This window comes from Gallus gallus, chromosome 1 (genome assembly GCF_016699485.2).
Source record: "Gallus gallus isolate bGalGal1 chromosome 1, bGalGal1.mat.broiler.GRCg7b, whole genome shotgun sequence".
Lineage (NCBI taxonomy): Eukaryota > Metazoa > Chordata > Aves > Galliformes > Phasianidae > Gallus > Gallus gallus.
This window is the reverse complement of record NC_052532.1, coordinates 195,878,538-195,901,852: the sequence shown is the minus strand read 5'-3', so window position 1 is coordinate 195,901,852 and position 23,315 is coordinate 195,878,538. Positions and strand designations below refer to the sequence as shown.

The 23,315-nt window shown below is 49.4% G+C and overlaps 1 protein-coding gene across 1 annotated transcript; it reads right to left on the bottom strand.

The window, feature by feature from the left end:
* Positions 1–1,468: 1,468 nt before the first annotated feature.
* On the bottom strand, positions 1,469–19,518 carry RRM1 (ribonucleotide reductase catalytic subunit M1). The gene is made up of 19 exons (NM_001030837.2): positions 19,428–19,518; positions 18,532–18,620; positions 16,112–16,289; positions 15,597–15,697; positions 14,950–15,009; positions 13,089–13,128; positions 12,108–12,270; positions 11,188–11,329; positions 10,511–10,594; positions 9,740–9,901; positions 9,124–9,203; positions 8,432–8,633; positions 7,408–7,557; positions 6,344–6,565; positions 5,360–5,436; positions 4,916–5,051; positions 4,023–4,118; positions 3,000–3,188; positions 1,469–2,670 (listed from the first exon to the last, which is right to left on the bottom strand). The coding sequence occupies exons 1-19, from the start codon at positions 19,444–19,446 to the stop codon at positions 2,488–2,490; spliced, it is 2,373 nt and encodes a 790-aa protein (NP_001026008.2). The 5' UTR covers positions 19,447–19,518; the 3' UTR covers positions 1,469–2,487.
* Between the last annotated feature and the right edge of the window lie 3,797 nt (positions 19,519–23,315).

Below are 23,315 nucleotides of genomic sequence, written 5' to 3'. Positions count from 1 at the left end.
CTCCCCAGGTGCAGGACCCTACACTTGTCCTTGTTGAGCCTCACTGGGTTCCTCTCCACCCAACTCTCAGCCTCTGACAAAGAAGTAAACCTGGACGTTGTGTCTGGCAGAAAACAAAATACAAATAAGCATGCTGGGAATAAAACACACTCCTTTAAGCTCCAGGCTGTCCACTGGACACTGCATCACCTACCAGTGAAAGCAGGAAGGACAGGAGGAATCAGCTACCCCAAACCCAACAGGACTGCACAGCAGTTTGGATTCACAGCAGCCTGAGGAACACGCCTGGCTTTGGTGCCACTGAGAGCTGCTCATGTGCTTCAATGCTATTAAGGCAGAGCCAGGACACAGCCCAGGCTGCTCCTCATCAGCCCCAGCTGTCCTGGTCCTTCAGGCTGCCTGTGGGTCTGACTCATATGAATTGTAATCTGGGGGCTGCTGCTGCCCATTATTACCAAGAGGTTTTTGTTCTCTGCAGCCTGGAGCTGTTTCCTAGAGATCATCGAGTGAGGAGATGCTAAAGAGGGAAAGAGCCTCTTAAGCACTGCTTCAGTTCAACGGCAGCTGAGTTAACAGAAACCTGTGTCAGAAAAAGAACTGAGTAAAACTAACCCTGCTGAAGCAGTGACAGATTGCTTTCCTGGCTACTGACAGCGGGTGGGAGATGAAGCACTCTTCCCCCAGGAAATCAGGTCAGGCATAAGTGCTGATTTCAACAGCTCTTACTTTTGGAAGCACCTTGGAGAAGTGGCAGCAAAAGCAAACTCCAAGAACTGGGGAAGCGTAGACTGCAGGGTCCACTGGGAGCTACTCCTGTTTCCATATGGACACATCACTGCTGTACTGTCCAGCTGCAGCCAACCCCAAACCTCTCCTTGAAGTGCTTAGGGAGCAAAGGCTGAGGCTGATGCAGAGGATGTGCTTGGCTCTGAGCAGCCCTGCTCCTGTCTGCCTGAGCTCTCAGTGCTGCTCCCGACAGCAGCATCTCTTCTTGGCGACATTTCTTAGGAGGCACGGCTGCCAGGAGTGGTGTTTAGACCTAACAATCTTCCCTTAGAAGCAAAGAGAGGCATTTCCCCAAGATATTTTCACTAGTGCCTTATGAGAGGAACTGGGAGCAGAAGAAATGGAACAAGTGCTGGAGGAAAAAGACACAAGGGTCCAAACCTTACATCTGGCACAGCCACAGGTTTGCTCCATGAACTCAGCCCACCTCCCCTGCACGTTACTGAAACGTGGACATGGTACTACATGGCCTTACCTTCAGCCCAAACCTTCTAAAGGACAGACACCACTCTGAGCTCAGCGGGGTACCCAAACAAACACAGGATCCTGGCACACACACAGCAGCAGCCCTCAGACATGGAACTGTGTGCATTAGGTGCAGCTCTCACCAAAAAAGGCTCCTGTCTCCAGCTGCTACAGTACAGGTTTCATCAAAATACCATTCCCAAGATGCTGCCCTTCATTCCTTTGACATACCACGTTTTATTGAGATTTGTGGATTAACGAGTTAGCTGTATGGTACACAAATTCAATAAATATTTAAGAACTGGGTGATGAAGCCCCACGGCATTAGAGCAGGGAGTTAAGTACACAGAGAAGTAAAAAGCATGTTTCTAAAATTTCAAGTAACCAGCTGGGGTGGGTGAATGCAGCGCTTCAGAAAAGATGGTGTGTGCACTTTCAAGGCTTTCAGCTCAAGGACAGCATAGAATTCTATTACCAGCAAACTGATAGAAACTTGAATGGGTTTTTGATACAGAATAGAACACACTGCAGCAATTGTGCCATTTCCTGTTCAGAGCTGGAAAGCAGAACTGAGTGCAGTGCCATTCATGCAGGCTCAGAGCAGGAAAGGAAACCTCCAAGCAGCAAGGCACCCACCAGCACTCTGCATCATTGGAAAGGGAAGAGTTGGGGACAGGGCTAAATGGTAGGAGAAGGGACTCACTGCTAGATGTGCACACAATACCTTTTCAAGCTTAACATAAACTGCTGCTTTGCCAAGGCAGACTGCATATCAGGCATACCACACACCCAGCCTAGGGTTCTTTTCCTGGTGTTTTATCACAGCAAAGGAGATGTCAGTCAGGTTTGCTGTTGTCTCCAAAGACAGAATATGAGTCTTTAGTAAATGAGAAGAACTGTCTCCAGTCCCAAGGACAGACCTGTAAGTGGCGTTAGCACTTTCCCCATCTGTTCAGGAAAAGTCCTTTCTGAAGGGTTCAACCCAAGACCATGCAAGAGCACTTAGGTTTCCAGGAAGCCCAGCTACAAAAGCAATATACAAACTTCTTATGCACTCTACCCATACATGTGCACCAACCCCTAATGCTCAGCTGGGGAAGCTACCATACACTACAGTGATCACCCTCCTGCCACAGTTCCAGCAAGCTCCTCCGCCCTGAAGTTACACTAACTGCACCTATCTCAGATGGGATCCACGGGGTGGAGTGGCTCTGCTGGCACTGCAGGGCTGACCCATTAGGAGCCGCACATCATGCACTCATCACGGTTCTCCAGGGAGCACACCATGGCTGCTTTATTCCTCTCCTTCTCTTCCTCAGAGGCCTTCTCCCTCTCTCTGAGTTTCTCTTTGTTCAAGGTGAACTGGATGGGGTTAGCAGCTGGCTTCGTCCTTAGGTAATACATGCCAGTCTTCAGACCCTGCAGAGGAAAAAGCACAAATCCAGGAGCTGGAACGGGCTGGCAAGTGATAGAGCCAAAAGGAGCTGCTGAATCTGCCCTCCTGCAGGCCACACCACTGCAACTGCCTCACAGTGATGCCTTGTGAGCACAACTAATGGGAGCAATGCCACAGGATCTGCAGCTTTATTGCTCAGGAGAGAGATTCCACTAGTAATGCTGGATTCTTGGGAGGAAATGGCCATTCAGCCTTCTAAGAGTCAGCAAGACCAATTTTTCATGAAGGCACTTATCGAGCCCCATTTGTTCTCTTGTTCTGAACAAACCTCCCACCCAGCCCCCCCACATACCTGCTTCCACCCATAGAAGTGCATGCTGGTGAGTTTGCCATAGTTGGGTTCTGCGATGTGGATGTTGAGAGATTGGCTCTGGTCAATGAAAGCTCCTCTGTCTGCTGCCATCTTGAGGACAGTTTTCTGGGAGATCTCCCACACTGTCTTATAGAGCTGCTTCAAGTCAGCAGGAATCTCAGATATATTCTGAAAGGAAGAGCTTTGCAATGCAGCATAACCCGTGACTGCTCAAATGTTCATATTCATGCATACAAACCCTTCACAAATTACTGATTTTGCCACATTAGAATTCCTGCAGCTGCAGCTCCCTCACTGAACCCAAACATTTTGGATCTGAAAGCACTCGAACACAAAGAAACCTTAGTTGCTCTCAGAAGGTGGTCTACGTTGGAGTATTTAAGAGAAAAAAAAAGCTGTTTTCAAATAGAACGTTCATGTTGTGTCCTAAATAGTTGTGAGGCTTTACAAGAAGCACTCCAGCACTCCCACTCATGTCCAACTGCACACGGAGGATGCACTTTTTTTAGCGTGTGTGACTCCAAGCACAGCAGCATTTCAACCCCCAGAGCATAAATAATCCATCCCGTACAGATTCTCCTACACACACCTTCCAGATCTGGATGCCACGTACTCAGCTCCTGTCTCAAGCCCACTCTCTGCTACAAAATTACCCCTTCACAATCTCTGTGACAAAGGGGAATCCAAACAGTTGTGGAATCTGCGTAAAGCAAAGCAGCCCAGCTCTCTATTTGTTCAAGTAATTATTAGTTGCATATTTCCATTGGAATTCTCTGTTCCATGGGCAAGCTCCAGCAGGAACAAATTACAGCTCAGCTCAGGCACATTCCCTCATCTTTCTCATGGAAATGTTCCAGACTAAGGCTTCTCCTCCCAGGCTGGTTGAGTCATTCATGCACAGCAGACCCTAAAATCACTGTGTGGCAAATCTGCTCCCAGCTGTCCCACCAGCATTCATCACACTGGAGGGAGTCCCAGCACCTCCCTTGCTTCCATGCATACCTGGATGGAGCCGTTGTGAGCAATGATTTGGTTCTTCATCTCCTCATTCCACAGACCCCTCTCCGTGAGATCTTTCAACAAGTGTGGGTTCACAACCTGTAAGCAGCAAAGGCCAAGGAATGAAAGCACTGTATACTCTAAGCTACGTGCCCTGCCTTACAGCACAGCTGCACCTCCTAGAGGAGATTTTTCACCTAGAGGAAAAATCCACACCAACATGCATAGGGATTTTCTAACATTTACACAAGACCTTGTGCAGCACTGCCAAACTTTCATTCTCCAGGTAGCACTAAGCAAAATTCTGCTTGCTGGGGTATCTGTCTAGAATCATAGTATCACAGAACAGCCTGGGTTGAAAAGGCCCACAATGCTCATCTCATTTCAACCCCCTGCTATGTGCAGGGTCACCAACCAGCAGCCCAGGCTGCCCAGAGCCACATCCAGCCTGGCCTTGAATGCCTGCAGGGATGGGGCATTCACAGCCTCCTTGGGCAACCTGTTCAGTGCGTCACCACCCTCTGGGGGAAAAATTTTCTCCTAATATCTAAGGAAGCCCTGCACCTGACCCACGCAGCAAAGGGTGTCAAGGTCTAATGAAGTGGATTGTTTTTTCCTAGAGAAAAACAGCACTTTAAAATTTTGCATACCCCATAGCAGCCAGCACACAGTCCAGACACCCCTCCTGTTTATGTGCTCCCTTCAAGTACTGGAAGGCCACAATGAGGTCTTCCTGCAGCCTTCTCTTCTCCAAGCTAAACAAGCCCAGTTCCCTCAACCTTTCTTCATAGGAGACTAATCAATCAGTAGCCTCCATTTTGCCTTTTCCAATGATGAAAGTTACTGAAACTACAACTACAGAAAGGCTCTTTGGCAAAGCTCCTTCAAGTGCTTACCTGGAACTCTCCTGAAAGGACTCTGCGTGTGTAGATGTTGCTGGTGTAGGGCTCAATGGATTCATTGTTGCCCAGGATCTGAGCAGTGGAAGCAGTTGGCATAGGGGAAAGGAGAAGACTGTTTCTGACACCATACCTGGCAATGAAAGCCACGAGTTAGAAATCTTCAACCAAGGGAGAAAGGAGAGAAAAGACCCAGGAATAAATCAGAAATTCTCAGCTCACACACACAGAAATCTGTTAGAACAGAGCCTAAGGGGTGGGCACACCCTGTATGTAACCACAAAAACAAAGAAAGCCATCCACAAAGAAAAACCTAGGAGGGGAAGGAAATAACAGGGAAATATATAGGGCCATTTGAATTCTTGCAGCCAACCTTTTGTTTTCAGACATAACATATCCAACACAATTTACACGTAAAACTAACCATGCAAGATTACTCACTTTGCAATCTTCTCCTTTAAAGCCTTCCAGTCCCACAGATCAGATGGGGTGACATTCCACATGTCGTACTGAAGAATCTGAAGAACACAAATTATTTTCTCTGAACTTCATAAATCATGCTATAGATTGATCTGCCATTCTTGTTCTCTAAGGTTCAGTCTCAGCTAAGCTCCTGTATCATAATCTCACACCCATTCTCTTAACTGCACAGAAGGGCTCCCAAGCAGAGGCTGAAGCTTTTCTTTTGTCTTCCACTTCAATTTACCTTATGCATTCCTTAATGCACTTTAATAGTCAGATGATGGAAGAAAAATAGCACCCTTTGCTCTGATGCATCACTGTACTTGGCACTGGTGAGGCCCCACCTCAAGTGCTGTGCTCAGTTTTGGGCATCTCCATACAGAAAGGACATGGAGGTGCTGGAAGGGGCAACAAGGCTGGGAAAGGGCTTGGAGAATATGGCCTACAAGGAGAGACTGAAGGAACTGGAGCTGTTTAGTCTGGGGAAGAGGAGGCTGAGGGGAAACCTCATTGCTCTCTTCCAATACCTGAAAGGTGATTGCAGCAGAGCAGGGTTGTTCTTTTCTCACTGCTGGCAGGTGACAGGACGAGGGGAAATGGCCTCAAGTTGTGCCAGGGGAGGTTTAGGTTGGATAACAGGAAACACTTCTTTACTGAAAGGGTTGTTAAGCACTGGAATGGGCTGCTCAGGGAGGTGGCTGAGTCACCATCCCTGGATGTGTTTAACAACCTCTGGATGTGGTGCTCAGGGACATGATTTAGCAGAGGGCTGTTAGAGTTAGGGTAGGATGGTTGGGTTGTGGTTGGACTCAATGATCTTTGAGGTCTTTTCCAACCTGAGAAATTCTATGATTCTACAATTACAAAGTTTCAATCATACCTCTCCTTCTGTATCAAAGCCCACAGGCAATCACACAACCTGTATTTCAAGTGTCCTGAAGCAGGACACTTCCTGGCACTTACCCCTTTGCTGACAGGAGAACCCTCATATGTTTCATATGGCCCCTGCTGCTCAGCAAGCTCACAGCTAGCTTCCAGAGCACCATAATAAATGGTCTCAAAGATCTGCTGGTTCAGGCGCTGCGCCTCAGGACTTTCGAAGGGGAACCTCATCAGGATGAAGGCATCAGCCAGGCCCTGCACACCAATGCCAATGGGACGGTGGCGTCTGTTGGAGCGCTCCGCCTGCAGGGGATTCAAGCAGAGGGAATCATTACTTGAGCTACATGGAAACAGAGTGAGTTGGATAGAACCTCTGGAAGGAACTCTGACCTCCCCCTACCGCTGCCCTCATTTTTATTGGCAGTCCATTCTGCTGCAGTGACCCAGCTCTGAGTTCCACCCAGCTCCCCACTGCTCAGTGTTTGGTAAGGCAGGAATTGGAGGATCCCGATTAAGTTTGTTTGAAGTGATCACTAATTCTAATTGCTCAATCTGACCCAATAAAGGTGTGATTAGAAAGGAATGTCGAATGCTTCTTGAAAAACAGATCCATGAAGATATTTGAATTCAAGTACTCTAATTGTACATGCTTGGAATAAAAGTGATCTTCATCAGGTTTGGCCTCCAACTTGGAATATTTGCTTATTCCCTTCTCCAACACCCAGCCCTGCTGCTTGCCCTTCTGTTCTTGCAATGCACATAACTCTGCATCCTCTCCCCCTTCAAGAACTCCCAACCCTCTGCCTCCCCTTCCACAAAACTATCCACGCACACTCAAAAATGTACAAAACCAACAGCTCAAGGCTGAGTTCCAGGACCATTCCCTCTGTTCTGCTTCCCACTTCACGCCTCGTGCTTTATGAAAGTCCACACACACATAAACAAATCCAACTGCAGAACCATCTCAAGGGGAAGCTTTTACTACAGGTGCTTCACCGAGGAACCACTCTGGGTGGAGTGGTTCCTCAGAATCCCCCACTGATTCCTTCTGCCCAAGACCAAACTGGGACTGCAGAGAGCAGCAGGGCCTCTGTCACAGCTCCTGGGTTGCTGTCAGCTCCATAGCAGTGCAGCACAGCACTCACCTCTGGCACAGGGTAGTAGTTGATGTCAATGATTTTGTTCAGGTTTCGGACAATAACCTTAGTGACTTCAGCTAGCTTCTTGAAATCATACGTGTGCTCTGAAGTGACGTACATATTCAGGGCTATGGAGGCCAAATTACAAACTGCCACCTGTGGAGAAGAAAACATTGAAAACAATGTGTCAGCCAACACCTCCTGCAAAAGACACACCGCCTCAATTCCAGAGCGTGCTCTCTATCCAAACAAAACACCAAGCAAGCTAAGAGGCTGCAAAGACACAGTTCTCACTTGTATGCTTTTTACAAGCTGGAGAAAGGATAATAACAATTCAAAAAGAGTTAGTTGGTATCAGTAGCACCATAAAAATCCTAGCCTGCGAGCTTTCCTTCCAGGAATTAAGCCCAACTGCTTCTTATTAGCATCAGTAGATGATCTTCATAAGATCCAGAATATAGCAGAGCACTGTCCTTGTTATTTTTAACAATCACTTCATTTCCAACCCCAGGATAATTGGAACAGCTCGGCTCAGCTCAGGCAGTAGAAGCTGATACTTTCAGCTTTAACAGCCTCAAGAGCTTAACTGCACTAGAAATGTCCCATGTTGCATTAGTACTATCTCATTTCTGCATCCTTTCTTTACTCCTGTTAGCAGTGCTGCAGCCCAAGCATAGCAACTCTGCAGAGCACCTAAATGAGATGAGAACTCAGAGAATTATTACTGAAATTCAGATCTGGAGGTAAGACGTATTTACACCACCTGCCTGCATGCCAAAAAGCTCATTTCTGCCAGAGGTTCACTTTGATGGGTACCTTCTTTTAATACCAAATCCTCAACAGGAGTTGGAAAGGAGGGGACACCTCCCCACACACACACACGCACACACAGATCCAATGGAAGAGCTGTACACACTCGAGGCAAACCCCTGCTCCCTTCCCCAGCCAAGGGTTGGCTCTACTCTAAAAAGCTGCAATGAGAGCATTTACAGCTTTCCTAAACTGCTGCAAGTTGCTGCTCTCCACTTACCTCATCTTTGCTGGTATACTCCACTATTTCTGTGCACAGATTGCTGCATTTGATGGTCCCCAAGTTCTGCTGATTGCTCTTCCTGTTGCAAGAGTCTTTGTACAGCATGTAAGGTGTGCCAGTCTCTGTCTGTGATTCGATGATGGCGTACCAGAGCTGCTGGGCCTTCACCACTCTGCGGACACGACCTTGCTTCTCATAGCTGCAAGGGGCACACGGTGCTTGGTGACTCCCAGACTCTCCAGAAACAGCACAGGAATCAACTCTGTGATTCTATGATCAACTATTCATCAGGTTCCCAAGAAGGCACAACCCCTCTCAATTTTAAATTAGCCAGCAGAGCCTGAACAGCAAAGTGCCAAGACTGTACTGAATAAAGGAAATAGGAAGCTTTCCCTAAAGCACCCCACACAATTCGCTCAAAACAGAGCCACCTACTGCTTTAAGTGGGGACCATTTCAGAACTTCACTCTAAAATAACCTTTCATACATACCCTACATTGAGCAGCTCACACTTTGAAGCAGCAGTAACTGGATATCCCCACTTGTGTCATTGCTATCATTGTGACAACTTAACTGAGCAGCCCCTTCTAAGCCAGCATGACAGCCCTGTGCTTTGGCTCCCAGATACCACACAGGGGCAGTTCTGCAATCAGATGGCCATTGTATAAAAGCCTGCTCACTTTCCTTACCTCTCATATAGTTTCTCAAATTCCTCTCCCCAGACCTCATCTAGGCCAGGACACTCATTTGGGCACATTAAGGACCAGTCCTGTAAGAAGGAAAAAATACTCAAAATCTGTAGGTGCCTCGCTAATTAACAGCATTCAACTTCATCAGCAGATCCTGCTGTAAACAGAAAAAATGAAAGCTCACATTTCCCATCCTGAAAAAGTAGGAGCCAGCTTTTCTAGCAGGCACGGGGAAGGTGTTCACTGGAGTAGTCTGATCTATTTAAAAATCAATTGCATGAATCCTTACGACAAACTTCTAATCCTGAAGTGACTGATTCTCAGGATGTAACCCATTTTCAAGGAATAACAAGCAGTCGTATGAGGCTCTAATTACTGAGAAGATTTTGATGCTATATGGAAACTGCAGAGTAAAAATTTGGCATGTAAGTATGTAAGTGATTAAGCCCTGAAGTGAAGTATTCCACTGGAGTTCTCCACTTGCACAACCTAGTGCTCAGCTGGGGTACAGCAACCTCATCAGGAAGAGCTCTGCTGCTAGGACAGCTCTGCACCACTTTGTGAACGCCATGCTACTCCATTAACACACCTACTCTGCACCCAGCAAGCTCCTTACCTGGTTGGTTTCAACTCTCTTCATGAAGAGATCAGGAATCCAGAGGGCAAAGAAAAGGTCTCTGGCACGCTGCTCTTCTTTCCCAGTGTTCTTCTTTAAGTCAAGAAACTCAAAGATGTCCAGATGCCACGGCTCCAGGTAGATGGCAAAAGCCCCAGGTCTCTGATACAGACAACGGAGTCAAGATCAGAACAAATCATTCTGAAAATGAAACCCTCTCACACTGCTGCTATGTGCACATAATGCCTTAAACTAACTAAAATCAGTTTGATAGTCTCATTAAGGCAATTCCCATGTACTGTTTTGTATTACTGTTGCTCTCATTGGAGCTAGGCCGTGCTACTAGTTCCAGATTCTTAATGAAAATAATTTCTTCTGTGTCAGCAAAGGAGCCTGACAATTCCTAGGTTTACCTATTGAGTCATACCTCCATTGGCCTTTGGACTACCTGAATGCAAAGGATGCAGAACAAGAAACTTTCTGCAGCCTTACAGCTTGATTCAATCCAAGGAGTGATTGATAACCACTGCAAGAGATGATCTTAAGTGTACGTATCACGCAGCAGACATATACCAGAAGATATACCTGCATGACAGTATGCACAGTCAAAGGAGAACACTAGACTACCAACAGGGAGGGAAATATGTCCATTTTCTAATAATGTGTCAACTACCACTGCATCACTGCTGTCTCTGTTTCAGCCTTCCACAGGTGAACTCCCCCTCTGGCGTGGATCCCCTCTTTCCCCCCAATTTAATGGAAAGCCATTACCTTGTTACCACCTTGATCCACGTAGCGAGCAGTGTTGTTGTACACCCTCAGCATAGGAACAAGTCCATTGGAGTTGCCATTAGTCTGTAGAAGCACAGCAAAACCATCGTTACTGAAAAAGCAACTTTCAGCCATCAGCAGAACTCCTATCTTGAAAGCTGGAAAACGATCACTTCAGTCAGTGCTTTGGTGGCACCATCACCCACCCCTGGACCCTCCACACTTCCTTTTTTTAAATTAAAGAAATCCATCATTAACTGATTTCCTCAACACAAGGCAATCTGGAGTCTTGCAGAGGTTCCGTAGACAGTGACCAAAAGAAAAAAATCCACCTATGTCCACTGAATACCTTCGGTAGCTGAACCATAAAGAGGGAAAGGGTCAATGCATTGGCCTCCAGGCATGTTCCTAGGCTGCTAACACATAAATAAGTTGGAATTGTCTGATCAGGCAGCAGAATCAGATCAGCTTGTTGCAAGGACTTCTCTAAGGGTACCCAAGCACTAAGGAAAACCAACCTTTTTGTTTTAGGGCATAATGAAATGAAGGACTATGGAGCTGTACAAGCCGCTGTGCTCAGGTGACTCGACAGAAGTAGTGCTGGTTTGGCAGCTGGAGTACAGGCATTTCCCCACAGCAGAAGGTTACTCTGCTGCATACACCATCTGCACACTCACCCCAGCAATATAGCTGCCCGTGGCGCGGATGCAGCTCACAGCCAGCCCAATCCCACCAGCAGACTTGGAGATCAGGGCACACTGCTTCAGAGTGTCATAGATTCCCTCAATGCTGTCATCCTTCATGCACAGCAGGAAACAACTAATGAAAACAAACAGCTTTAGTATTAAAATAAAACCAACAAGAAACTGTAAGTATCTCATTAGGGCTGCAGAAAAACAATGGCAGACATTGTAACCTTAATGTGCTATGCAAAGAACACTTCTCAAGCCTTCATAAAAGAATCCCAGAAACACAGCTCCTCGATTCAGAAGCTGTGATGGCATTTCATTGGAACAGACCCAGCCTCCAGAACTTGATCTTCCTCCAGTTATGCACTAGGAAAGCGTGGAATCACAGAATGGCCTGGGTTGGAAGGGACCTCAAGGATGATGAAGCTCCAACCCCCCCACCACACACAGGGCCACCGAACTCCACACTCAATACCAGCCCAGGCTGCCCAGGGCCCCATCCAACCTGGCCTTCAATACCTCCACGGATGGACGGGGCATCCACAGCCTCTCTGGGCAGCTGTTCCAGCACCTCCCCACTCTCTCTGTCAACAACTTCCCCCTCACATCCAACCTCAATCTGCCCTCCTTCAGCTTCACACCATTTCCCCTTGTCCTGCTCTTATCTCCCCTCTCAAAGAGTTGCCTCCCCTCCTGTTTGTAGGCTCCCTTCAGGTCCTGGAAGGCTGCACTGAGGTCACCCCGCAGCCTTCTCTTCTCCAGGCTCAACAAGCCCAGCTCCCTCAGCCTGTCTTTGTAGGGGAGGTGCTGCAGCCCTCTGAGCATCTTTGTGGCCCTCCTCTGGACCCTCTCCAACAGCTCCCTGTCTTTCCTGTATTGGGGGCCCCACACCTGGAAGCCAAAGGTACCTGGAGAGCTGTGGGCGGTTGGTGCCTGCGTTGAACAGCGTGGGTGAGGCGTGGGTAAACCACCTTTCAGACAGAAGATTGTAAGTCTCAATTGCAGCATCGATGTCATTTTTGTGGATTCCCACTGCCACCCTCATCAGCATGTGTTGAGGACGCTCAGCAACTGGACACAAAAGGGAGAGAGAACAGAATGCCAGTTACGTTACAATTAGTACAGACTAAGGGAACAAGTTGTGATGTGCAATGGACCACTTAAGAGCTGTATTTTTCACAGGCCCACAGAATAGCTCAGACTGGAAGGAGACCCAGCAGACCTATAGCTCAGGAGTCAGCTCAGAGGATCAGAGCATTATGTTCAGCCTTGAAAAACTCCAGGGCTGAGACTGCACAGCCCCACTCCACCACCTGTTCCACTGCTCAAAATGAGGGGTAAAAAAATCTATATTAACAGTTAAAATGCAATCCAATATCCAAGCCAGCATCCAATTGCTCTCTATATTTATTGTATTACAATTAACATCTCCATCTCTGGTGTCCTGAGATTGTCAGGCTAAGGGGCCTGCAGTGACTGGCAGTGATAGCACAGCAGCCCTTTCAATTTAGGTTCATTTACAAGTGCACAGCGTTATGGAAGTGGTTGTCAGACAGAAACTAGTTCATCCTAGATAACCAGAGCTTTCAAAGCTCTGGGGTCTATCTGACCCCAGGTGAAGCACAGCTGTCCAGGCCACGTTGGCATTATTTGGAACACTCCTGTACACTTGCCACAGTGCCATTCTTCAGTGATCAGCTGTTTTTCATGCAAGCACAGCAATGCCACCAGAAGGATGGCAGATTCCTGGCCAAGAAGAGATGCAGCACATGCACAGACAGCACGTCAACTGGTTAAAGTCAGCACTCAGAGCTTTTGCTGGATTTCTGTACGGAAGGCCATGAGATAGCCTATCTACCTCCCCACCCCCTACTCTGTGTGGTTCTTACCTTTTGAGTTGATTTTCAACAAGTAGGAACGCTCCAGAGTCTAAGAAGGAAGAACACTTTAGAGGTCATTCACATTTTCAGCTTCAACAACATCCCATTAATACAGAGAGCTCCAACCCCAAGCATTCACATGCTCTTCATCCCAGGTTTCAACAGAAGCACCAGCCTTGCACTCCAGCCCTCCCCTTGTCAATGGCACAGCATGTTGGGTTGCTAATGACTGAAAAAGAAACCCATTATGAGATTCCAGCCCTGAGGACTCAGCTTTGGATGCTGGGAGTGGCAGGGGAGCACGGAGCAGCAAGGTTCATCACTGCCTTTCAACCCACAGTGAATTCAGACGAGATAACATGAGAGCATTTGTTCTCCATAATGCTATCTCTCAGCATTATTAATTACACTGTGATAATGCTTTCTGGACAACCTGTATCACAATCTGCTGTGCGGGGTGCTGAACACACAAGCCAACAAATATGGTAATCTCACACTCTGAACAGATGCCTTTTAGAATTGTGGATAATGAATTACAGCAGTAATTACAGGAGGGAAGGTCAGAAATGCATATCTCTGTACATACAGAAACACACAAACACCCTGTAAAGGTTCCTTCTTTTCATCCTTGGCCACTCAGCAGCTGCTCTGACCCACACACCCCAGTGGTTTCCTCACTGCAGCCCGCTCCCCCCACACTAAGTGCACCACATCACACGTGTTGGTGGAAGAAGCTCCCAGATGCATGTTGGACACACAGACCACCAGATCTGGAGACCCACTGTGGCCAACAAGCCACCAGAAGCACTAAATGATATGGAAAGACACAGAGCTCTTGGAATGAGTCCAGAGGAGGGCCACTAAGATGGTCAGAGGGCTGGAGCACCTCTCCTATGAGGAAAGGTTGAGGGGACTGGGCTTGTTTAGCTTGGAGAAGAGAAGGCTGCGGGGAGATCTCATTGCAGCCTTCCTGTACTTGAAGGGAGCGTACAAACAGGAGGAAAATGGCTGTTTCCATGGGCTGATACTGATAGGAAAAGGGGGAATGGTTTTAAACTGAGACAGGGGAGGTTTAGGTTGGATATGAGGAGGAAGTTTTTCCCCCAGAGGGTGGTGACGCACTGAACAGGTTGCCCAAGGAGGCTGTGGATGCCCCATCCCTGCAGGCATTCAAGGCCAGCCTGGATGTGGCTCTGGGCAGCCTGGGCTGCTGGTTGGCCACCCTGCACGTAGCAAGGGGGCTGAAACTACATGATCACTGCGGTGCTTTTCAACCCAGACCATTCTATGATTCTATGATGAAAAGCCTAGTGCTCCCCAGCTAAGCCTGCAGAGCCCACTGCATCACACCCCAAAGCCATTCAGCACAGAACAGCATGCAGGGAGGGGAGCAGAAGCAGATGGTGGAGGCACAGCAGACAGGTCTGGCTGTGGGGGAGATGTTCCAGCAGCATGGAAGGAGACAACGCGTAGGTTGGCACACTGAGAACTCTTACACAAAACAATGGCAAAAAGCAAAAATCCCCTTTTTTGGGTTATTAAGAATTAGATTATTCCCTCGAGGAACAGCAGGAGCTGGGAAGCTTCCGGCCACGTTCAGCGCTATTTGCTGCAGAAGCTTAGAGCCCAACAGCTAAAATGTTATACAGCCATGGGTACACTGCAAAGCCAAGAAGAAAGCACATGAGTCATGCAGTTAGGCAACTCCTTGGTGCAGGTACTCTTTGTTTTTACCAACCCATTGATGCCCTTCTTGCTCAAACCTAATGATTCTGCAAGGATTCCCATCCCTCCCAGGTGACTCAGCTTCAGAAAAGCATCAACACAGCAGGCTTGGTTCTCTTGAGTAAAGTGAGTAATATGTTCTTACCTTAAAGCCAAAATAGTTGTAGGAGAAGTCTCTGTCATAGATAATTGCAGAATTCAGGCGCTGAGGGGAATAACAGAGAAAAATTGACATTCTGATTTCTGTGGTCTCGTATTCAGGTAAAACAATGCTGTCATTGTTTGGTATTTCCAGTCCCCCAAATCCAGTGAAACAGACACTACACCAGAGGGAAGGAAGGAGGGAACAACAGGCAAGTTCAAACAAACACGCAGTGTTCCCTATTTCTTTCAAGCACAGCACACAATTGTTGGCTACACCAAGAAATACAAGATATAATCAAAACAGGAATGCAACTTCCCCATAAAAACATGAGGCTGGAACAGCTTGAAATGAGACACCAAGCCTCACCTCTCTCTCCTCTGTGCACAAACACTGCTACATCACCAAGTACTTTCTCCCACATGAAGTAACCGTGCTGTCACGACAAATAGGACCTCCAGGAAAACACCCCTACATGAAGGACATTCTTACACCCTCTTTTAAAATCCCCAGAGCAGTTATCATCTGTACTCATTCCTATATTGGCTTTTTGTCCCAAAGCAAACAGCTTACTTAAAAATAAGGAAAATGAATCATCTGAACTAGTTCACTGTATTTCCAAAACTTGGGACTGGGGAAGTGTTACATACATCTTTGTTGGCCAGAACTATGTCGAGTGTTTCCTTGGAGATCATTGGTGAATGCTTCCCATTGTGAGGGTTTATGTAGTTGTAGAGATCATCCATCACATCTACAATAGAAACATATTTAATAAGAAATGCATCAGCAGAACATACATCTGTCATTTGTTTCCAAGGGTTGAGCAGACAGGACTACCCATCCTCGGAAGTAATCCCTTCCAGGTCCACACAAACACAACACCTCTTCTACCTGCTCAGTGTTAGCACTAATCTGGGGACCTCAGCACTTACCTAGTAATGTTTTTGATAGAATTTGTAACACGGAATGAATGGGAAAGACAGTGGGTGCATCCTAATTTCAATCAGTTACATTCCTCACTGACCTGTTTTCATCTCCATGGCATTTTCAGTTATCCTGAGTACTCCGTAACTTCTGCTGAAGAAACATTTGGGTATTCATACCCTCTAAAACCCCTTCTCCCTTTCTGACTAACTGCTAGCTAAATGCCCCCAGGCAGACTTACCACTGAATACTTTCTTAGTTTCTTTGTGCAGGTTGGACACTGCAATCCTTGCTGCCAGTATAGCATAGTCAGGGTGCTTGGTGGTCAGGGTTGCAGCTGTCTCAGCAGCCAGGGTATCCAGCTCCACAGTTGTGACCCCACTGTACAGCCCCTGGATCACTTTCATGGTGATCTGGGCCTGGAAAAGGAAAACGGTGCAGCTCAGCTACCTGTTAAAACATCCCTTCTTTCGGCCTTTTGGGATAAGAGACCTTCTCCACTCCAAGCAATACCTTTTACACTCCTTAATTAGAAAAGCAAATCAAAACCAGTGAAACACCGGCTCCTAAAATTTTAAACCAAGAGACAGAGGGGCAGGAGGGAGAGCAAAGAGAGAGCAAAGAGAGCAGAAACCATTAACCCAGAACAGAACCATTAACGAGCTCTTCTACACAGACACTTTCCTGAAGGCTGGAATGAAGTACAGCAAAGACCACACAAAAAAGTCAGTTTAAAAGACTGCTTGCTTAGAAGTTTTGAAACTCCAAGATGAAGCCTGACTGTAAAATGCCTGATGAAATGTCCAAGTGCTATGCTTACAGTGATACAGCAAGAGAGAAAAAACCCAGCCCTGCTGGGATATGCTGGCTTTTGCACCGTGCCTTTGCCTAACCTCCATCTGCCAGCTGGGACCCCTCCTGGGAAAAGCCCACACACTACTGCAGAGTACATAAGTGTGCAGTACTTTGTGTTAAATTAGCTTCATCATTAAGGTGGGAGCACTCAGGAGGCACAGGACTCTTGCTTTTGTCCTCATCATCAAATCCTTCCCACTGAGATCACAGCAGCACGCTTTGTGTTTCAGCATCGCTGGGACGAAAACAAGTCGCCAATGCTCCTCCTCTCCACCTGTGGCTGAAGAGCACTACACTTGTTGGTAAAGAATGCTAATTATCATACAGGTGCAAAGTAAGATGTGAAAACAGATCAGTAGATCTCAGAGATGAGAGAAGAGCCCACGATGGCAACTCCAAATGTACAGATGTTTCATGCAGGTGTGCAGAACCAATCTCATAGCCATAAATGAGGAGTCATCCCCTGCACAAGCTGTGGAAAGAGGAGCTTACGTGGGTGGGATCAACACACACCCAAAATCCTACACAGCTCAAAAGAAACAGAGATATTACAATGACAGCGGGGTTCTGACAGACAGACAGGGCGCCTTGTTTTAAGAGAGGCTCAAGGTCTAATTTCCACATAGCATTGCTCAAGCTTTGCAGGTTGAGATTGAGAGCAATCCACCACAACCAATATTTGAGACTCAGGGCAACAAACCACTCTTTTTAAGCACAAGGAGCTCAATCACTCCAAAAGTATTTGGGCCATCTATCCAAAGCAGTTTAAACAGGCAAAGCAGAGACCTTCTCACAGTTCAGTCTCATACTCTGCACCTGTGAAGCAAAAAGCATCAGAACACAGACAGTTAGAAGAAAGGTGTTACAAATATATTTGCCAACAGCTCCTGCACAGGTTCCTGTGCTTGGTTTTTGCCGAGATGAACGGCAGGTAACAACAACTCCTTGTTCACAGCTGTTGGTTTTGGCAGAGATCACCACCAGCCCAGAAGGCCAACTGTGTGCTGGGCTGCATTAAAACAGGGGTGGCCAGCAGGGAGAGGGAGGTGATTGTGCCCCTCTACTCAGCTCTCATGAGGCCCCATCTGCAGTACTGCATCCAGGCCTGGGGCCCCCACTACAGGAAGGACGTGGAGCAATTAGAGTGGGTCCAGAGGAGGGCCACTAAGATGATCAGAGGGCTGGAAGCATTCAAGGCCAGGCTGGATGTGGCTCTGGGCAGCCTGGTCTGGTGGTTGGTGACCCTGCACATAGCAGGGGGGTTGAAACTCAATGATAATTATGGTCCTTTGCAACCCAGGCCATTCTATGATTCTATGATTCTGGAGCACCTCTCCTGTGAGGAAAGGTTGAGGGAACTGGGCTTGTTTAGCTTGGAGAAGAGAAGGCTGCGGGGAGACCTCATTGTGGCCTTCCAGTACTTGAAGGGAGTGTATAAACAGGAGGGGGAATGCCTGTTTACGAGGGTGGATAGTGATAGGACAAGGGGGAATGGTTTTAAACTGAGACAGGAGAGGTTTAGGTTAGATATGAGGAGGAAGCTTTTCCCCCAGAGGGTGGTGACGCACTGAACAGGTTGCCCAAGGAGGCTGTGGATGCCCCATCCCTGCAGGCATTCAAGGCCAGGCTGGATGTGGCTCTGGGCAGCCTGGGCTGCTGGTTGGCGACCCTGCACATAGCAGGGGGTTGGCACTGGATGAGCACTGTGGTCCTTTCCAACCCAGGTCATTCTATGACTCTATTCTTTTCACCTGGAAAATATACATGAGGTGCAGAGAATGGGCCAGCAGAAAAAAGGGCACTCACTGGGTCCACAAAGTCAGCGTTGAGTCCATAGCAGAGCTTCTGGATGCGTGATGTGATCTTGTCGAACATGACACGCTCCTGGCGTCCATCTGTTGGGGAAGAGGTTACAAACAGCAGCTCCAACAACAAGAAACGGATGAGTTAAGCACTGTATCCCACCCAGCACCTCACACAAGGAGCCAACCACGCTGGGAGTCAGCAAGGACAACCCATTTGGGTGCACTGAATCCTTAAGGTTGGAAAAGTCCACTAGAATCACAGAATGGCCTGGACTGTAAAGGACCACAATGCTCATCCAGTTCCAACCCCCTGCTATGTGCAGGGTTGCCAACCAGCAGCCCAGGCTGCCCAGAGCCACATCCACCTGGCCTTGAATGCCTCCAGATCCCCACATCCAACCCAACCCATCCCACCATGCCCGCTGACCGTGTGCATGTCCAAGGAACGTTCAGTGCTGACCAAATGTTTCAGAGCAGCACTCAGGGCTGTGGTCTAATGGGGTTATATTGGTGGTAGGTGGATGGTCGGACTGGATGATCTGGGAGGTCTTTCCCAACCTCGGTGGTTCTGTGTCCCTCAGTGCCACCTCTCCATGGCTCTGGAACACCTCCAGGCACAGGGGCTCCCTCATCTCCCTGGACAGCCCGTGCAGAGGAGGCTTTTACCTCATATCCAACCCGAACATCCCCCGGCACAAACGAAGGCCATCACCCCTCCTCCTACTGACAAGAGCAGAGCTCGACCCCCACCTCGCCACGACCTCCTTCAGCGAGGAGGCCAAGGAGCCCATCCCCAGAGCACCGACGCCGCGGGGCCCAGGGGGGCTCCGTGACCAAGGCTGGGACGGAGCCCAGAGCCGCTCCCCGCGGTCCCCCCGCTCACACCGCCCCGCTCACCGCGCTTCACGACGTGCATGGCGGCGGCGCGCTGCTCCCGGCGCGGGCTCCCAACGGCTGCCGAGCGCCAATTCCCGCTCCCGCCAACGGCGCTGACCCCGCCGCGCCGCCGTACGTTCCGCCCCCTCCGGCTGAGGCCGCGGGCGACATCTTGGATCCGGGCACAGACTCATTCTTTCACCTCCGCAGCCGCTTCGGCGCTGTCTCTCGCCCTCAGAGGAGCCTCACGCCCTGCTCTACCCCCACGTTCCCCTCGTACGCTCCCGGGGAGCAGCAGCCCCCGGAGGCAGAGTGGGCTGCGTGCCCGCTTCCAAGATGGCGGCGGTACCCTCCTCCCTCTCTCAGGGCGGTTCGCTGCCGCACGAGGGCGCGACGTACGGCGGCCGCGAAGGGCCATAATACCCTCGTTTCGCGATAGGTATAACCACAACACAGTGGTGATTGCACTAAATAATATTTAAACGTCATATTTAATGCGACTCTCCACACGATTCTCCCACAGCCCCCCCTCCCTTTCCAAAGAACACCAAAACCCTGAGGCACGCAGCAGCTTATGTGCTATCATGGAGGCCTGTTTGCTGTCACGGCAGCTAGACCATGTCCTGCTGTGGGGGGCTGGGAGAGGCACCTCGAGAAGGGGGAGCCCTCTGGGGACAGGCAGCCCCACAGTGCTATGGGAGCCCTGGGGACACTGTGCCCTCAGCTGCAGCCAGGCAGACCATCATGGCAAAAGGCCCTGTGGGGTCTGAGAAAGCCCTTTGTGGCCTCCGGAGATCCCTTGGGATCTAAGAAGGCCCTTTGGGGTCTCAGGAGGCCCCTTGGGACCTCAGAAGGCCCTTTGGGGTCTCAGGAGGCCCCTTGGGATCTCAGAAGGCCCTTTGGGGTCTCAGGAGGCCCCTTGGGACCTCAGGAGGCCCCATGGGATCTCAGAAAGCCCTTTGGGGTCTTAGGAAGCCCTTTGGGATCCCAGAAGGCCCCTTGGGACCTCAGAAGGCCCTTTGGGGTCTCAGGAGGCAGTGGACACCCTTCAGACACTGGGAGAGGCAGTGCTGAGCGGCTGACTGCTCCCCCTGTGCTGTATGACAGTTCCACGTACTTCTGCACAACCCCCTCACGATACACCACAGGGTCCCGGCAGTGCTCAAGGACAGCAGCACCCAAAGCACTGCTGGGATTCGTACACATAACACAACCCAAACGTCACTATTTCCCCTGCTAACATGCGCTGGGTGCTGTGTACGCCAGCAGCCACCCGAGGTGCTGTGATAACGGGGCCTCTTCCAAGCAAGAGGTGCACCCACGGGTCAGGACAGCATTGGGTAGAGTGGGGAAGGGAAGCTGAGATGAACACAGCACCAAAAACACTCAGTTTTGCCCTGTGAGAGTGCAGTCACCTCACAGGTGTGTTGTCGTTGGCTGGGGCTGACCCCGTGGGGCTCTGAGTGAGGTCCCTGGTGGCATGGAGCAGCTGGGAGCTCTGCTATTTAGAATAGAATGGTTGGAAGGGACCTTCAGAGACCAGAGCCACATCCAGCCTGGCCTTGAATGCCTGCAGGGATGGGGCATCCACAGCCTCCTTTGGGCAACCTGTTCAGTGCGTCACCACCCTCTGGGGGAAAAACTTCCTCCTCATATCCAACCTAAATCTCCCCTGTCTCAGTTTAAAACCATTCCTCCTTGTTCTATCACTATCCACCCTTGCAAGCAGCCGTGCAGATCCCTCTGCACAGCCTGTCATCTCTCCAGAGAGTCAACAGCACCTCCCAGTACGGTGTCATTACCAAACCCGCTGAGGATGCATTACACTTCTGCATCCACATCACTGATGAAGACGTTGAACAGGACTGGCCCTAGAGGGGAGCCCCTGATGACCATCCACCAGGCAGATGTAACCCCATTCCATGGAGCCATGGAAGCAAGAAGGCTGGAAAAGCCCTTCATGATCCCCAAGCCCAACCCCAGCCCACCACACCGTGCCCACTGGCCGTGTCCCTCACTGTCACATCCCCACCACAATGGAACACCTCCAGGGACGGTGACCCCGCACTCCCTGGGCAGCTGTGCCATGTGCTGCAGCCCTTTGTTTCTGACGAGGGTGTTGGTTCCACTGCTGCTCAGCAAACACAGCAGCTGCTGATCCCTCAGCACTGAGCCTGGCTCTGAAGATGCAGTGCATCATCCAGTCAGCCTGGGAGCACCGTGCACCAAGGCTGGACGCCCAAAGAGCTCTCGTTTCTGAGAGGTGACACGAGGAATATCTGGAACTGATCAGGAAATGGAAACAATAAATGGGGGGGTTGTTTGTTTCTCTGTGTGGTTGGAAAAAGGCCTACAGAAGGAAAAAACCGCCGCATCTCGATTCGTCGCCGCGCTCGCAGATCTTTGCCCTCAGGTGCTTTGTGTTTTATTCGCTCTCCTTTGAAAAACAATAGCAGGTGGAGCCGTTGTTTGGTGTTGTGAGGATGTGACCGTGCGTCATGGGTTAAATTGCTGCAGGGGAACATCGGCCTCCTCCCCTCCAGCACGGCTGAGGCAAGATCAGAACAACCACCATCAACGCCCAAGAGGCAAATTTGGAAGGAAATGTAACAACGAAAACCAAACTTCCTGAAGCTGCACGGCGCTGTACCTCCACCCAGCCCCGGGGCAGCTGTGGTTGGAATGGAGCTTCTGTGCTCACGGGTTGCTGTTGCTATAGGTTTATATGGCAGGGGTTGTTCGAGCGGCCTGCCTCGGCTGCGTGATTGAATGGCACCGAGCTGGGACGGGACCCAAAGCTGAACCAAGGTTGTTTCACCTCCAAGTAACACAGTGTGATGAGCCACGAAACAACAGATCTGATTCTGCTGTGGATAAAGGCGACAGACCTACCGAGGAGTGCATGGCTCCCACCTCATAGAACCATCCAGCCATTAAAGTTGGAAAAGACAGCTGAGATCATCAAGTCCAACCATCCACCTCTTGCCTACGTGCTCTGAGCTGGTGTGATAGGGAAAAGGGGGAATGGTTTTAAAGTGAGACAGGGGAGGTTTGGGTTGGATATGAGGAGGAAGTTTTTCCCCCAGAGGGTGGTGACGCACTGAACAGGTTGCCCTTGGAGGTGTGGATGCCCCATCCCTGCAGGCATTCAAGGCCAGGCTGGATGTGGCTCTGGGCAGCCTGGGCTGCTGGTTGGCGACCCTGCACATAGCAGGGGGTTGGAACTGATGAGCACTGTGCTCCTTTTCAACCCAGGCCATTCTATCATTCTATTATATGATTCTATGATGGACCAAGAAGGAGATGCAGGGATTTGCATCCTACCTCACTCCAGAGCTGACCTATGCTGTGATGTCCCGATGAGGAGCCCCCTCTGGTTCAAGGGGTCTGAGCGCCTCTGGGCTACAGGGGAAGTTGTGAACATCTTCTCTCTCGTGGGGTTTCTTATGGGATCTGCTCTATGAGGAGAAAATAGGATGGAAAATTCTAATCCTCCACTTGTTGGTTGTTCTGTGCATCTTTACGCACTGTGCTGATGCCCCACTTCTAATAATGTGTCTCTCAGGGCAACGTTTTGCACAGCAGTGCAATAAACAAGGCTGCCAAAACGACCCAGCCTAAAAATACCTCTCCATTCCCCCCATTCGGGTGGAGTTACATTTAATTCCTTGTGGAAGTGTCTCTGGGTTGTTTCCTCCTCCTTTGCTCTGTTATGGTGACACACTTGGCCCAACAGATAAGGCAGCAGGGAGCAGTGCCTTGGTTGCCATGCACAAGCATTATTGTCTCCTGCAGTGGTCACCCCCAAAAACGACTGCTTGTTCCCACTTGTGCTCACCTTTACCATCATAAGCAACAGCAGTGTGGCACGGTGGCACCCAGCACTCGCCCCCTGGATGCTTTGCAGTT

Coding starts and splice junctions, on each gene's coding strand:
- RRM1 (NM_001030837.2), bottom strand. Junction 12,271..13,088: donor GTTGAAAATCAACTCAAAAG/GTAAGAACCACA, acceptor TTTTGTGTCCAG/TTGCTGAGCGTCCTCAACAC. Junction 9,902..10,510: donor TGGATCAAGGTGGTAACAAG/GTAATGGCTTTC, acceptor TGTCTGTATCAG/AGACCTGGGGCTTTTGCCAT.